Below are 13,625 nucleotides of genomic sequence, written 5' to 3' on the forward strand. Positions count from 1 at the left end.
TTTAAAAAAAAGCAATGTCCTCGCTGCAACTATTCTTTCATCACATTCTTTCATCAAGAATCTATCCATGACCCTTTACACTTATGACCATTCTTTGGTCATTCAGAATGGAAAACTAGACACATAGATCCTGTATACATGCAAGAACATCTCTAAGGGTAGGGTTGCGTCTTTTGCCAAGTGAAATGAGAGGGGACATTAAAAGAATAATGGGCTGCATCTAGAACCATATAAAAGCCCCTTACCAGAATGATAAGGAGCTGGGGTGGGATTCGGGCGAACTGGATGTTAAATTTACACCTGGTTCGCTGAACTGGTAGTTGAACCGACCGGTTGGCCATACTCACCCCTCCCCTCCCCTCCCAGGAATTTCCATGAGGCCTGTTTTGGATGCAAGTAAGTGGGTCCAGGCGGAGGCTTTGGGAGGGCAAAAATGGCCCTCCAGGAAGTTCCAGAAGTTCAGAAACTGTTTCCAGCTTCCAGAGAGCCTCTGGAGCCCAGGGGAGGCTGTTTTCGCCTTCTCAGAGGCCCGAGGGAAGCTTCTGGATTCTGGGGAAAGCATAAAATGGCCGTCCCGGAAGTTCTGGTAGGCCACGCCCACCCAGCAACCGGGCAGAGAGTCGGTTGTTGGGATGTTTGAATCCCACCCCTGGGCAAGCTCCAATTGCACAGGTAAGACAGCTAAATAGAAGTGATTGGTTCTGAGGACGTGACTCCATTTGCTGAGCCAGGAGAAGTCACCCTGCTGTGGATGTGGATTTTTGCCCAGTGAAAGTCTCACGGAAGCGACCTCCTCTTCCTCTATCTCAGCACAGACTCGTTTTCATCTCCCCGGGGTCATGCTCTGGCAAACATAATGACTTTCATCTGAGATACATCCAATTTGGTCACAGCTGGGGAAATATTAGCTTGTTCCTATTTATTGAGTAGCTGTCTGGATTTATGCAGACATCTGGGTTGAATTAAGCAAGCAACTGAAGTGTAAACTCTTCTCTGCCCCCTCCTGTGCAAGCTTTTTATGTCTGGCCCGATAGTTTCATTCCCATCTCGCTGCCCAGATTTGGGCCATTCTGCCATCTCCTTTCCCACCGACTCAGTCAAGCTATTTACATAACCCAGGACAAGGAGAATCATTTGAATCATTTTAAACTCACGTTTACATGGCTCCAAGACATTTTGCTCTTTGGCACTGTTAGGCCACTGAGACGTTAGAAAATTCAGATAACGAAATAAAAAACTAAAGATAAAAATCCAGTGAGTTCTAAACACTGCAAGAAGAAACAGCGAGCAGATTACTCGATATATTTAAGGGCTCCAACATACCATAAAAATCACATTATTTTTGATTTTTAAAAAAATCCATTTCTCCACTGCAACTGTTTAAATTACCCAACCGTTATACAGTAGGTAGGGGTATTCTTTTAAGAATGTCTCTTCAGATAAAGCTTAATTTATTAATTAAATTGCACTTGATTAGTTGTCACTGGAGGAAAAGCCATGTATAATATTTTACTATTAATTGAACATATGCATATAGAATACACATTATAAAAACAAGGATAGATTTACTATGAAGATGAATTCCCTTTCCGAACAAACTCTGAACAGCAATCTGTATGCATGTAAACACAAAAGAATGTATGACAAATTACAATTAGAAAAACAGAAGCAATTACACACACACACACACACAGAGCACAACTTTTCTTATATTGATGGTGCTTTTATGTAAAAATGTCATAACGGAAACAGCTCTGATACAAAAAAAACTGAAATGGTTCAAGAGATTATATTTTTACAGAATGGGACAACCAACTCACTGTGGCCAACTCGCTATGGGATAATTCAACAAATACAAAAATTAAATTAATTTTGATGGAACAGTGGCCAATAATAATAAAATAAAATCAATCCAGAAATAGAAGACTTACAATAATTTTGATGACAACATGTTCATCAATAATAAAAGTAGCTTAATGAAATGATTAACACAGTATTGAATTGTCCCATGGCAAATTATGTCTGTGACAAATTGGCCGTGTCGAGTTGGCTGTGACGAATTGTCCTAGACCCAAATTTTTATAATATTTTTTTCTTGAGAAGCTTAACATAGTCCATATGGGGGTCTTTCCTTATATTGTCCTCATAACAAAAACCATGGTATGTATGCATGCATGTATATAATAGATTTTTATAGCCACTCAACTTGCAAATTGCAACTCTGACTGACTAGTGCTGGATTAAAACCAAACTATAAAGCAACAAGATGCAAACAACAGAAGGAAAAGAAGCTGACGCCAACCCTCAATCAGTCAATTTCCTGCTATGACTGTTTCATCCAGCACCCTTGTGCAATGCCTGGGGGAAAGACCTTCTGCAAGGCCAACAGAGCCAGGATTATTTGAATCTTGGAGCAGAGGTATGTAGCTCCAAAGGGCAGGCAGGCACCATGACAGAGAAGGCACAATTGCTGGGTCCCATAAATGACTCTGTTTTGTAGGAAAGGCTTGGAGCATATCTAACCCGTTGGATCTTATGAGATTGGCAGAATTAATAGGTGATCCAGCAAGTAGCCCAAGACTGTGCCATGTCTGTCTGTCTGTCTGTCTGTCTGTCTGTCTGTCTGTCTATATCTATCTATCTATCTATCTATCTATCTATCTATCTATCTATCTATCTATCTATCTATCTATCTATCTATGTCTGTCTATATTAACTCTACCTACAGTACCTACTTACCTGCATCTATCAACTATCATCTACCTATCTATCATCTACCTACCTAACTCTATCTAGTCTCTCTCTCTCTCTTCTGTCTCTCTGTCTCTCTGTCTCTCTGTCTCTCTGTCTCTCTGTCTCTCTCTCTCTGTCTCTGTCTCTCTCTCTCTCTCTCTCTCTCTCATCCAGCTATCTAGTTCATAACTCAATAAACTCCTTGGTCAACAGGCAATTTGAATATGGGTTCTTTTCTCCCCATTCAATGCTGATAAAAGATGTGCCATGCCAGGTCAGTTCATTTATGGCTGATTCAGATTCCTTTCACATAACATTTCCGCATGAGCAGATATAATCAGCTGGATCTTCCCCACACTGTTGATCACCAAACTGGGAGGTCTGTTTTCTTCAAAAGAGAAGAGACAGAGAGTGAAAAGTTAGGATACTCCTCCAGAAAAAGCCTTAAGCATCTTCCATGCATAGACTTGCCAATTTTTATTCTTTTATCTCTTCTTTTGTTCTAATTTTGATAGATTCTGAACTGCCCATAACGTGGACAGATAAACCTGGTTTTAAGTTATTAGCCAAGCATTCATTCAATAGATTACAGTACACTGAAGTCTTTATTTGCTACACAGACAAATAACCTCATGAATTTGAAATAGTGCAGGACATTCTAAATCTCTGCTGGGCTGCTGAATTGCAATTTTCAGAGCGCAAGCCAGGTTTTTCTTGCTTGCTGCTAGTAAGTATATTTAAGCATATCGTAGTACACTTATATACTTATATACCTTGTAAGGGAGACACTGTAACCATATGTAATGAAGTCAAGTCTCTTTTCCCCTACTGTGATACTGCCCAGCTGCAATACTATGGAAGTACCCTCATATCACTGTTTAGTCCATTAGTATGTCAGATTTATATAGCGAAAACTAGACTGCTCACTGAAGACCATGATATGGTGGCATGCAACTCTTTTGGAACAAACAAATGTCAAAGAGCAGAATATCCCATACTTCAGCAAACAGAGAAAAAATTGAAATAAGAAGAAATTTTCTGATAGTGAGAACAATTAATCAATGGAATAGCTTGCCTCCTGGAGTTGTGAATGTTCCATCACTGGAGGTTTTCAAAAACCAACCAGACAACTGTTTGACTGGGATGGTATAAAGGGCAAGAGGTTGGATTAGAAGACTTTCGAGATCTCTGACATCCCTATGAGATTCTGTGTTCTATGAAGCTCTGCTGCCAACTTTCAGTCAGCTGATAACAATGGACTTATCTACCCCCTATAAAATATGCAAAGACCATAGTTGGAGAGATAATTCATTCCTTTGTAACATTCATTCTATCTTCAGTCTTTTTGGACCGTTGTGTGGGGGAAGAAAAGAACTTTTCTAACTTTTGAAACTGAGATACCAGAAAAGCAAAAGCGAAAAAATGGATGCTCTTTGTTCAACTGCTTAGCTTCCAGCATGCTGAGGAATCAAGGTAGTCTTACTTCTTCAGGGAGACTCTGCCAACCGCCTGGGAGTCCCACAATGCCCCAAAGGCATCCATTCACAATCTTAACTGGTTTCCTTGGTAACAGCTGTTACTAGTTTTCCACCAATCAATGGCAAGCGGGACCAGGGGGAGTCAGTGTCCTATATAAAGAGTCAGACAGATTAGCCTGCTCAGTTGAGGGTTTATTCCTTCTGTGGACCTTCTCCAGGAAAAAAAGAAAAGCCATGGCTAAAGGGCTAGGGACCCAGCAAGCTGCACCCCGGCGATGGGTCTGCTTCTTGGCTGCCCTGTCACTGCTGTGTCTGGCTGTCCAAGCAGGTAAGAGGAAAGACTTCTGAGAAGGAACACTCCAGGTGAACTTGCTGGGCTTGGTGGTGATGGAAATGTGGTATGGGGGGGTCACATTTTGTGCATGGTATGAGTGTGGAAACCCCAAAAGAGCTAAAATGGGGAATGTTTGTGGCAGAATATCAGAATCAACAAAGGCTTTTCTAAGGGGTGCTGTCCAAAAGTGTGTTAGCCACGTGCAATGCATTTATAATAGATTTTGTTAAAAAATCAAATATTGCAGCCTTAGTTTGTCATATAACTTCAGCATGAGGAAATAAGAGGGAATGAGTCGGCCCCTTCTTTTCCACAGAAAAGCCTTCCACACTGCTGATTCCAAGGTTAGAAAAGCGCTTTGCTCATATTCAAGAGCCCAAGAAGTCGTGATCTTGCCCTCTAACTATTAAAGCTCCTTGAGAAAGCAATACTCTCAAGTCAAACTAATGTGTGTGGTTTGAACACTGTCAAGAGGGCTTCAGACCTAACTCAAACAGAGTGAGGATTCTCACAGCTTTGACCCTTTCAGTTTTCACCTAGCAACTTTACTTGGTCTTTAAACTCTGATTCAACAGGACTGTACTGGAAAGAGAATACATGCCGTGGTATCCTATTGGTCTTCACAACAGCCACTTGGATTATGGCTGAAATAGAAAAGGGGGTTTCAACAACAATAACAAACAACACGGACAATCTCCGGTACCTTTTCGCTGCTGGCTTTCATGTTGTTCAGAAAGGCTGCACCTTTTACTTTCAATCTCCAATTCAGCTTGATCAGAGCGGGCTTTGTTTCTAGAGGGTATCCTTTGGCTGAGATAAAGATTCAATATATAAAAGTTATATAAAAAATAACTCCCCGTTGTGAATTTGTATCCCATAAGTCCCATCCAGCTGGATTATAAACTGATTCAACCCAGACTTTTCCTTTTGATTTTCTTGCACCCTTCAGTGCCAATTGAGTCTGGTCTAGATTATATATATAAATGTATGGTATTCAGCTTTGTTCGGGTATTTTCCCACGTCATTATAGTTGTGCTTTTAAAGACGTGGGAAAATACCCAACAAAGCTGAATACCATACATGTAATACCAGCGAAAACTTAAGAATATATATATATATATATATATATATATATATATATATATATATATATATATATATATATATATATATATATATATATGTGTGTGTGTGTGTGTGTGTGTGTGTGTCTGTCTGTCTGTCTGTCTGTATGTATGTATGTATGTATATGTATATGTATATGTATATGTATATGTATATGTATATGTATATGCATATGTGTATGTATATGTATAAAATCTAGACCAGACTCAATTGGCACTGAAGAGTGCAAGAAAATCAAAAGAAAAAGTCTGGGTTGAATCAGTTTATAATCCAGCTGGATGGGACTTTGAATGGGATAAAAATTCACGACTGGGAGTTATCTTTTGACTGCGTTTACTGTGCTACCACCTATGTGAAAAGAAAGATGATATTGGGAATCTGTGCTTTTGTGTTTTAACTCATTTTTTGACATTCTAAATGTTAGCTATTAGCACTTAGCGGCAAGCCAAAGGCATGAACTTTCTTCAGTTGTGATCCAAGAGGTGGGGTGAGGTGGGGAGTTGGAAGTCAGGGTTAAAATGAGAAGATTGCCTCATTAATATGGTCTGCCTCACTGCGAAACAAGCATATCAATTTCCCACAGCTGAATGCAGGAAGCATCTCAGATAAATATCAAACAATTCTGGAATACGGATATGCGGAAGCCCACAAAAAGAGCTGCAGAGAGATGGACAACATGAGGCTGAAAGAGGACATTGTGTGGTTGTTTCTCTTCTCCTCTCTGGAGCGAAGTGTCACCAGTGCTTTTCTTTTTGAAGTGATTTCAACAAAAGTGATGTTTTCCTCGAAATAACCACATTGGGTGCCTTTCTCTTTAAGAAGCCTTTTCCCACCCCACAGTGCCTCTTTGTCCTTGAGAGAGAAAGAGAGAGAGAGAGAGAGAGAAAGCAAGTTTGTTTACTTGCCTTTGAATGTTACCCTTTTATCCCTTGCCCAAGTTGGACTGGACACAAGAACCAAGCCAAGAGATGGAGACTGTGAACAGGCTCAGCTTTCTTTCCTCCAGGGTGGCCCTGAAACACATCTTGGCTCGGGGCAAGCATTTATTCATTGGATGGCAGTGATTTCATTGAGTTAATGATGGCTAGGGAGCCAGAGGCTCAGATCCAACTCCCCAGAGTCGTAAGCGCCTGCTCTGACACCCTCAAGGAATATCAGGAGTAATTGCCATCCTCATGAGCTTGAGACCATCTGGTGTTATAGAGTGTAATTATAAAAGGCCATCCCAAATTGCAATAAGCTAGACACGGTGAGCCACAGTAAAACCCTGAATGTACCAGTCGTCTGGGTTCACTTATATAGATCTAGAAAGGATTACAGCAGTTTCTCAAAGGACAGGAATATAGGTTGCATAAATAAGCGTAAATAAGAACCTAATGCTCATATTCTAAAGTCAATGAATTAAGCACATCCCTTGATTGGAGTCAACCTTGAGCATCTTTAAACACAGTCTTGTTTTGTGCACCAAATGAAGAGTATTTCAAAGAGACTTTTTATCATATAATATAAATGGATAGTGTGCTATGAGATAGCCTTTCAAGCCCAGATATCATTTCTTTCTTTCCTGCCTTTGTTATTTTTATGAATAACTCAAAATGGCAAACACATATAATCCTCCTTCCTTCTGCTCTTTTTCTCACTGTGAGGTGGGTTGGCTGAGTGACAGTGAATGGCCCAAGGTGGCCCTAGCTGGCTTTCATGTCTAAGGCAGGACTTGAACTCATGGTCTCTTGCTTTCTAACCTGGTTCACATCTATTCTTTACATCTGTCTCACTCCCTCCATCGATGATTACTCATCATAAACACACATATACTATGCATGCATACACATTTGCACCTTACATCAAATCAAGGATAGGTTGCTTTCTCCAAAGTCTAATGATTATTTCCTTAGAAAAAAACACAGTCGTCAGGAGAAATGCATAACCCAGGATTGTTCCTCTTAATTAACTCCAGTAAAAAGATGTTGGTCAAACACTTGATTCCTTGTGATTCAGAAATCATTGTCAATATCCAATACAACAGCAATCCTTTCATATAAGCAAAGTGGTTATAAAAAGCTTTATGACAAGATGTTGCTTTGAGTCTTATATTATTCTGCAAATAATATTTCTCATAGCTTTGAGCTAAGAGATTCTGAAACTGTAATGGATCTGAACAAGAGAAAAAAACGTCTATTCCTGATTCTTTAAACATGCAGAACCGATTGTAACTGTTTGATTTGTGTGTGCCTTTGAATCAGTGTTTCCTACTGGCAATTGACTGGCTTAATTCCTGCAGTTTTCTTGGCAAGGATTTTCAGAAATAATTTACCCTTGCCTGCTTTCCAGGGTTGAGAGAGAGGGACTGGCCCAAGGTTGCCCATATGACCTTGTGTGTAAAATAGGACTAGAACTTGTGGTCTCCTGGTTTCTAGCTGGTGCCCTAACCACTGGACCAAATTGGCTCTTTATCTGCTTGGTAAATGACAATAATAAGGAGCAGCATATCCTATGAAGACACTGCAAGCAGAATCCATCTTTGGGGCCCTATTATTCACTTACACCAATTCAAGTGGAGTGGTCATTGTCGCCCATCACCAGGAATCACTACCACAGAATTTCATAGCAGTGAGTGCACTCATAAACAGAGCAATATATCTAACGAAATCATTTCAAACTTTAGGTAAGGAAGCTATTCTGGTTGTGAGCACTTTTAAAACTTTATTTATGTGAAGGATAGTGTGTAAACTTGATTTGATGGGCAATGTAGTGTTCCCTGGTAATTATTCAAGCCACACTTAGAAGAATAGGAGGCTTGAGTGTGCAAATAAATTATGATGTAATGCTGGAGTTATTCCTTGCTTTTTCCCTTTCTGCTCTTTCCAAACCCTGTGGTTAACGTTCACATTGATTTTAGACAGAAGTCAACTGAGATCTGAGATTCCCAGAAGATCCTTTTCATGACCAGCAGGTTCTCTCCAGCCCCAATGGGTATAACTCAGCAGCAGGGTTTCCCATCATTTTGAGGCAAAAACACATGAATGGGCAGTGGAAACTATACAATTGTTTCTAACAACAAGGACCATAAAGGCTGCCAAGCCCTGGACAAGAATCCTGGCTCTGTTTGGTCAATTCTGCCTTCCTCCAATGTGAAAGGAAACAAGTAAAAGAGAAACCTAGGGAGCAATTTTGTTTCTTTCCCTAACCCACAGATGGGTAGATGTTTGATGGCCCAGGGACCCCAATTAATGCTCATCAGTCCCCTAGACAAAGTAAATAACCATGGTTAGATGGAAATGTAACGGAGAGTAATTACATTACTGTGAAAAGCTTTCAGCCTCTACAGAATGTTTACCTTTCTGCTTAGCTGCATGGTGAAGGACCCTGGATGGGTAGAATGCCACGGAGAAAAAAATATGCCATACTGTTTGTTTTCCCTCTTGCTTGCATAAAGTTTGGTGCAAACTGATTTGAATTTGCTAGGAGGATATGTAGCAAAATCTGGTTGCAAAGATACTCTTAGCACCACACACTCTTGGCAAACTCCTGACTTGTACCAAACATTAATAACAACATGTCCCAGTTGCAATGCATTTTCTTCTGTCCTATTTTCCCGGCTGAATAATCTCACTGCCCATTCCTGCTATTTGATCCTGTCACCTGCAGTCCAGAAGGCAGATACCATCGGGGATCCCACGGTGGCTACCATCAACCACTCGCACTTACTGCTGAAGCGGCTTCAAGAGCTTCTGCTCAACGGAAACACCAGCGACACCACCCTGAGGGTCCACACGGCTGGCTCTGATGAAATTAAAGTCTTCAACACCCACCAGCTGATGCTCAGCTTGCAAAGCAAGACCTTTGAGACTCTGTTGCAGAACCAGACTGTGCTTGATTTGCACGAGCCACCCGACAACGTGGCCCTTTTTGAAAAGTTCATCCGGTAAACCGGCGGTGGTGGCTTGCTCTCCATACAGAGAGAGGGAGGGAAACTCTGTGGATTAGAATGTAGTATGTGAATTGTTTCCATGGACTCCATACAAGTGGGGGACACTAGATTTCTGAAGGCAGAGTTTGTCTTTCAGATTTTGTTATGCATTCGATAGTTGTGTTAACTGTGCTAAAGTGAAACTAACCTTTAGATGACCCTAACTGTTAGGTCCAACTGTTTTGGAGGGAAATTTAGAACATTTATATTTGGGTGGGCTTTTTCTAGTTCTATGATTGGTTAAGGCCAGGGGTGGGATTCAAATTTTTTAACAACCGGTTCTGTGGGCGTGGCTTAGTTGGTGGGCATGGCTTAGTGGTCATGTGACTGGGTGAACATGGCTTGGTGGTCATGTTATTGGCTGGGTGTGGCCAACTCAATATCACTCACATCGAGGCACGTATCTCTGTGGGGATGTTGCAACAGTTGTAAGTGTGAAAAATAACTACTCATAAGACACTTTTTTCAGTGCCATTGTAACTTTGAATGGTCACTCCACACAAGCAAAGTACTAGCAAAGGAGGGGGAAAAACTCCAGAGACATTCCTGAGACAGGCAGTCTAGTCCTGCCAAGAATGTAATAAGGGTTAACAGAGAGGCAGTTTCTGTAAGCAATGCCAGAATGTTTCCTTCCTGCCTTCCTTACAGGATTAGGCCAGTAATTTCTTCTAACGACCGGTTCTCTGAACTGCTTAGAATGTTAACAACGGGTTCTAGCGAATAGGTGTGAACTGGTAGAATCCCACCCCTGGTTAAGGCCCTGTGAGCCTAGAGTATAAATCACAGGCATTTTCCTGCAGTTCCTCAGTTTCACTTTTGAGTCAATAAATGCTGTTGCAACTATGCTGGTCTGGTTCTTGCCTATTGAAGCCCACAACACAATAGATTTCTCTTCCTTGTACCTAATGAACTTGTTTTACATGACTTTGAATAAAACATTGTCAGTGATAAACAGGTTTGAGAACCAGTGGTGGGATTCTTTTTTTTTTTTACTACCGGTTCTGTGGGCGTGGCTTGGTGGGCGTGGCAGGGGAAGAATACTGTAAAATCTCCAGTCAGAGGTGGTATTTGCCAGTTCTCTGAACTCCTCAAAATTTCTGCTACCGGTTCTCCAGAACTGGTCAGAACCTGCTGAATACCACCTCTGTTGAGAACACTGCTTACTAACATATGAAGGGCTTTTCTGCATAACCTTGGTATCACACCATCCTGCTTGTTCTAAGGGTTATAAACATAGCAGTAGATTCAACTCAACCTCCTGGCCCATTATGAAATAGCACACACTTCCCTTGGCTCTTCCAGGGGTTCCCACCTTCCACTTGCTGTTTAAAACCTTTGAGGGGAGTCGTATTGATGTAAGCTTGGGATGTGGGCCTGTCTTCCTGTTACCCGCTTGAGATTTCTGCAAGCATTTTCTCTTGCTGGGTCATTTGTCACCATTTTTCAGTACTGTTCTCTTTTAGGCAGCATGGAAATTGGGACTCGTCTGCAAGTATCAAAAGATCACCTTTCCCATTTCTATAATCAATTGAATCAAACCTGGCAGCACCACTCTAGATTATTAGGGCTTAGAGATATAGCAGAAGATGTGGGTGGGGTCGGGTTAGGGAAGCAGTTCTCTTCTTTAAATTTGGGGTTGCAGATCAGTTGGGAGAAAGGAAGTGAGATAGAAGTGGCTCTTTAGCCATCACGGTAAAGCTGCTCTTGCTCGCTTAAGCAGAATAAGCACAGCAATATCGATCACATGTGGATAGCTGGATGATTTTTTTTAAAAAAATGCCCAGCAATGGACACACATTCAGATTTGGTACTTATAAGAAATGCATACTACTTGCAATGCTGAATCGATTAGGGGATTGTGTAGATGGCTAAACAGATAAATCCCACTACCTCTTTTGTCCCCATTAAAAGGGAAGTTTTATTGTCAAATGTAAGCATGATGATGATTTAATTTGGCACGGAAAACAGATTCTCATTGCCTTCTTTCTCTAGGTATCTGTATTGTGGCGAGATCTCCATATTCCTCCACGAAGCCATCCCACTTCATCGTCTAGCCAGTAAATACCACGTGTCCAGTTTGCAGCGAGGGATAGCTGAGTACATGAGGGGCCACTTGGCTTGTGAATCAAGCCAAGGCCATGTGGTGGGATGGTATCATTACGCAGTGAGGATCGGTGACGAGGCTCTGCAGGAGAGCTGCCTCCAGTTTCTGGCCTGGAACTTCTCTGCTGTCATGAGTAGCCCTGAATGGGCCTCTGTAAGCCTAGATTTGCTGCTACTATTGCTTGAAAGATCTGACCTGGTCCTCCAGAGTGAATTGGAGTTGTACGCAGGCGTAGAGAAGTGGGTTACCACATATCAGCCTGAGGACCCTGTAGTGGAGAAGATCCTGAGATCCTTGCGTTATCCTATGATCTCCCCCAGCCATCTTTTCCACCTGCAAAAACAATCTCCGGTGATGGTGAAATACTACAGCACTGTGCAAGATCTGCTCTTTCAAGCCTTCCAGTTCCATTCAGCTTCCCCAATCCATTTTGCCAAATACTTTGATGTCAACTGCAGTATGTTCCTGCCCCGTAACTACCTCTCCATCTCTTGGGGGTCCCAGTGGGTTATTAATAACCCTGCTCGAGACGATCGTAGTACCAGTTTCCAGACCCAGCTGGGCCCCAGCAACTATGATTCTGCCAAGAGAGTGACATGGAACGTCCTCTTCTCTCCTCGCTGGCTCCCGGTGAGCCTGCGTCCTGTCTATTCCGACTCGGTCTCTGGAGCCATCCAACCTATCAGAATCGAGGATGGACGCCCCCGTCTGGTTATCACTCCAGCCACCACCAGCTCAGATTTTGCAGGTGTCAGTTTCCAGAAGACCATTCTGGTGGGCGTCAGGCAGCAGGGCAAACTCTTTGTCAAACACACCTATAACTTCCATCAGAGCACAGATGAAGTTGCCGATTTCCTGATATATGCTGACTTGCAAAAGCGCACCTCTGAATACCTGATTGACAACTCTTTGCATTTGCATATCATTGTCAAACCCGTCTACCAGTCACTCATCAAGATCAAAAAGTAGAAGGAAAACGGGGGAGAGACAGCTGGACACATCATGGGGAGAGAACCATTGGTTGCATTGGAGGATAGCAGTGATTCTACCATTCAGTATTAAAGTGTTTGACGTAGGCTCTGCATCTTTTAAGTCATATTGGCCCTGTTGGAGAAGCTCTGAGAATTCATTGTATAAAACAAGCTTCCTTTGACTCTGGAAACTTTTGTTTTCTAGAGGCAATTAATCAGGGAGTGGAGGGTTCTCTCATCTGTCTTCCCATTGTTTTAACTTAAGGTTTTATCTCCCTTCAATTTGAAGAGACTCAGGTAGAGCTGGAGATTCTCATGGTGCTTTGGAATAGATAATTATCAAAGATGTCACATAGGATTTCTTTTGTCTTTCTCACCTAATTAGAAGTTGTCTTATGTTCCCTTTGTTTCCCCGTTAGGTTTTGTTCCCTTGAGATAATTACAGACTGATATCTTGACAGAAAAACCCCTTTGGAATTAAATTGAAATTGGTGTGTGGTTATTCTTCTGTCTACTTTCAAATCTCCCTTGCTTCCTCTAGTTCTTTATATACCAACTGCAGGGAATTTCCATGAAGATAATGTTATGTGCGAATTAGGAGTACTTCCCTGAATCAGTTGAACATGGTTCAACAATATGGATTTCTGCTAGTTTTGTATTGGAAGTGTTATTGTTACTTGGCCTATTGTCACCTTAGTCATGGAGATTCTGCAGATTTTTGAAACCATATAAAGTTCTGCAAAAAATAAAAAATCCATTGCTTGTCCTATGTCTACTGCTACTGTCCATAGCTTTTTAAACAAAACTTAATGAGTTATTTTGATATTGGAACTGTAAGTCTTATGTGGAATAGGAAGGGTAACTAAAATATTACAAAACTGGTTGAAAAACAGGCCATAAAAGCCATTAT

General features: G+C 41.5%; 1 protein-coding gene across 1 annotated transcript; it reads left to right on the forward strand.

Moving 5' to 3' along the window:
* Positions 1 to 3,699: 3,699 nt before the first annotated feature.
* Positions 3,700 to 13,356, forward strand: BTBD17 (BTB domain containing 17). The gene is made up of 3 exons (XM_026675784.2): positions 3,700 to 4,539; positions 9,319 to 9,595; positions 11,633 to 13,356. Exons 1-3 carry the CDS (start codon positions 4,446 to 4,448, stop codon positions 12,711 to 12,713), a joined length of 1,452 nt encoding a protein of 483 aa, XP_026531569.2. The 5' UTR covers positions 3,700 to 4,445; the 3' UTR covers positions 12,714 to 13,356.
* Positions 13,357 to 13,625: the final 269 nt, after the last annotated feature.

This window comes from Notechis scutatus, chromosome 2 (genome assembly GCF_049901735.1).
Source record: "Notechis scutatus isolate UNSWTSFEM ecotype Mainland chromosome 2, rNotScu1.2, whole genome shotgun sequence".
NCBI lineage: Eukaryota > Metazoa > Chordata > Lepidosauria > Squamata > Elapidae > Notechis > Notechis scutatus.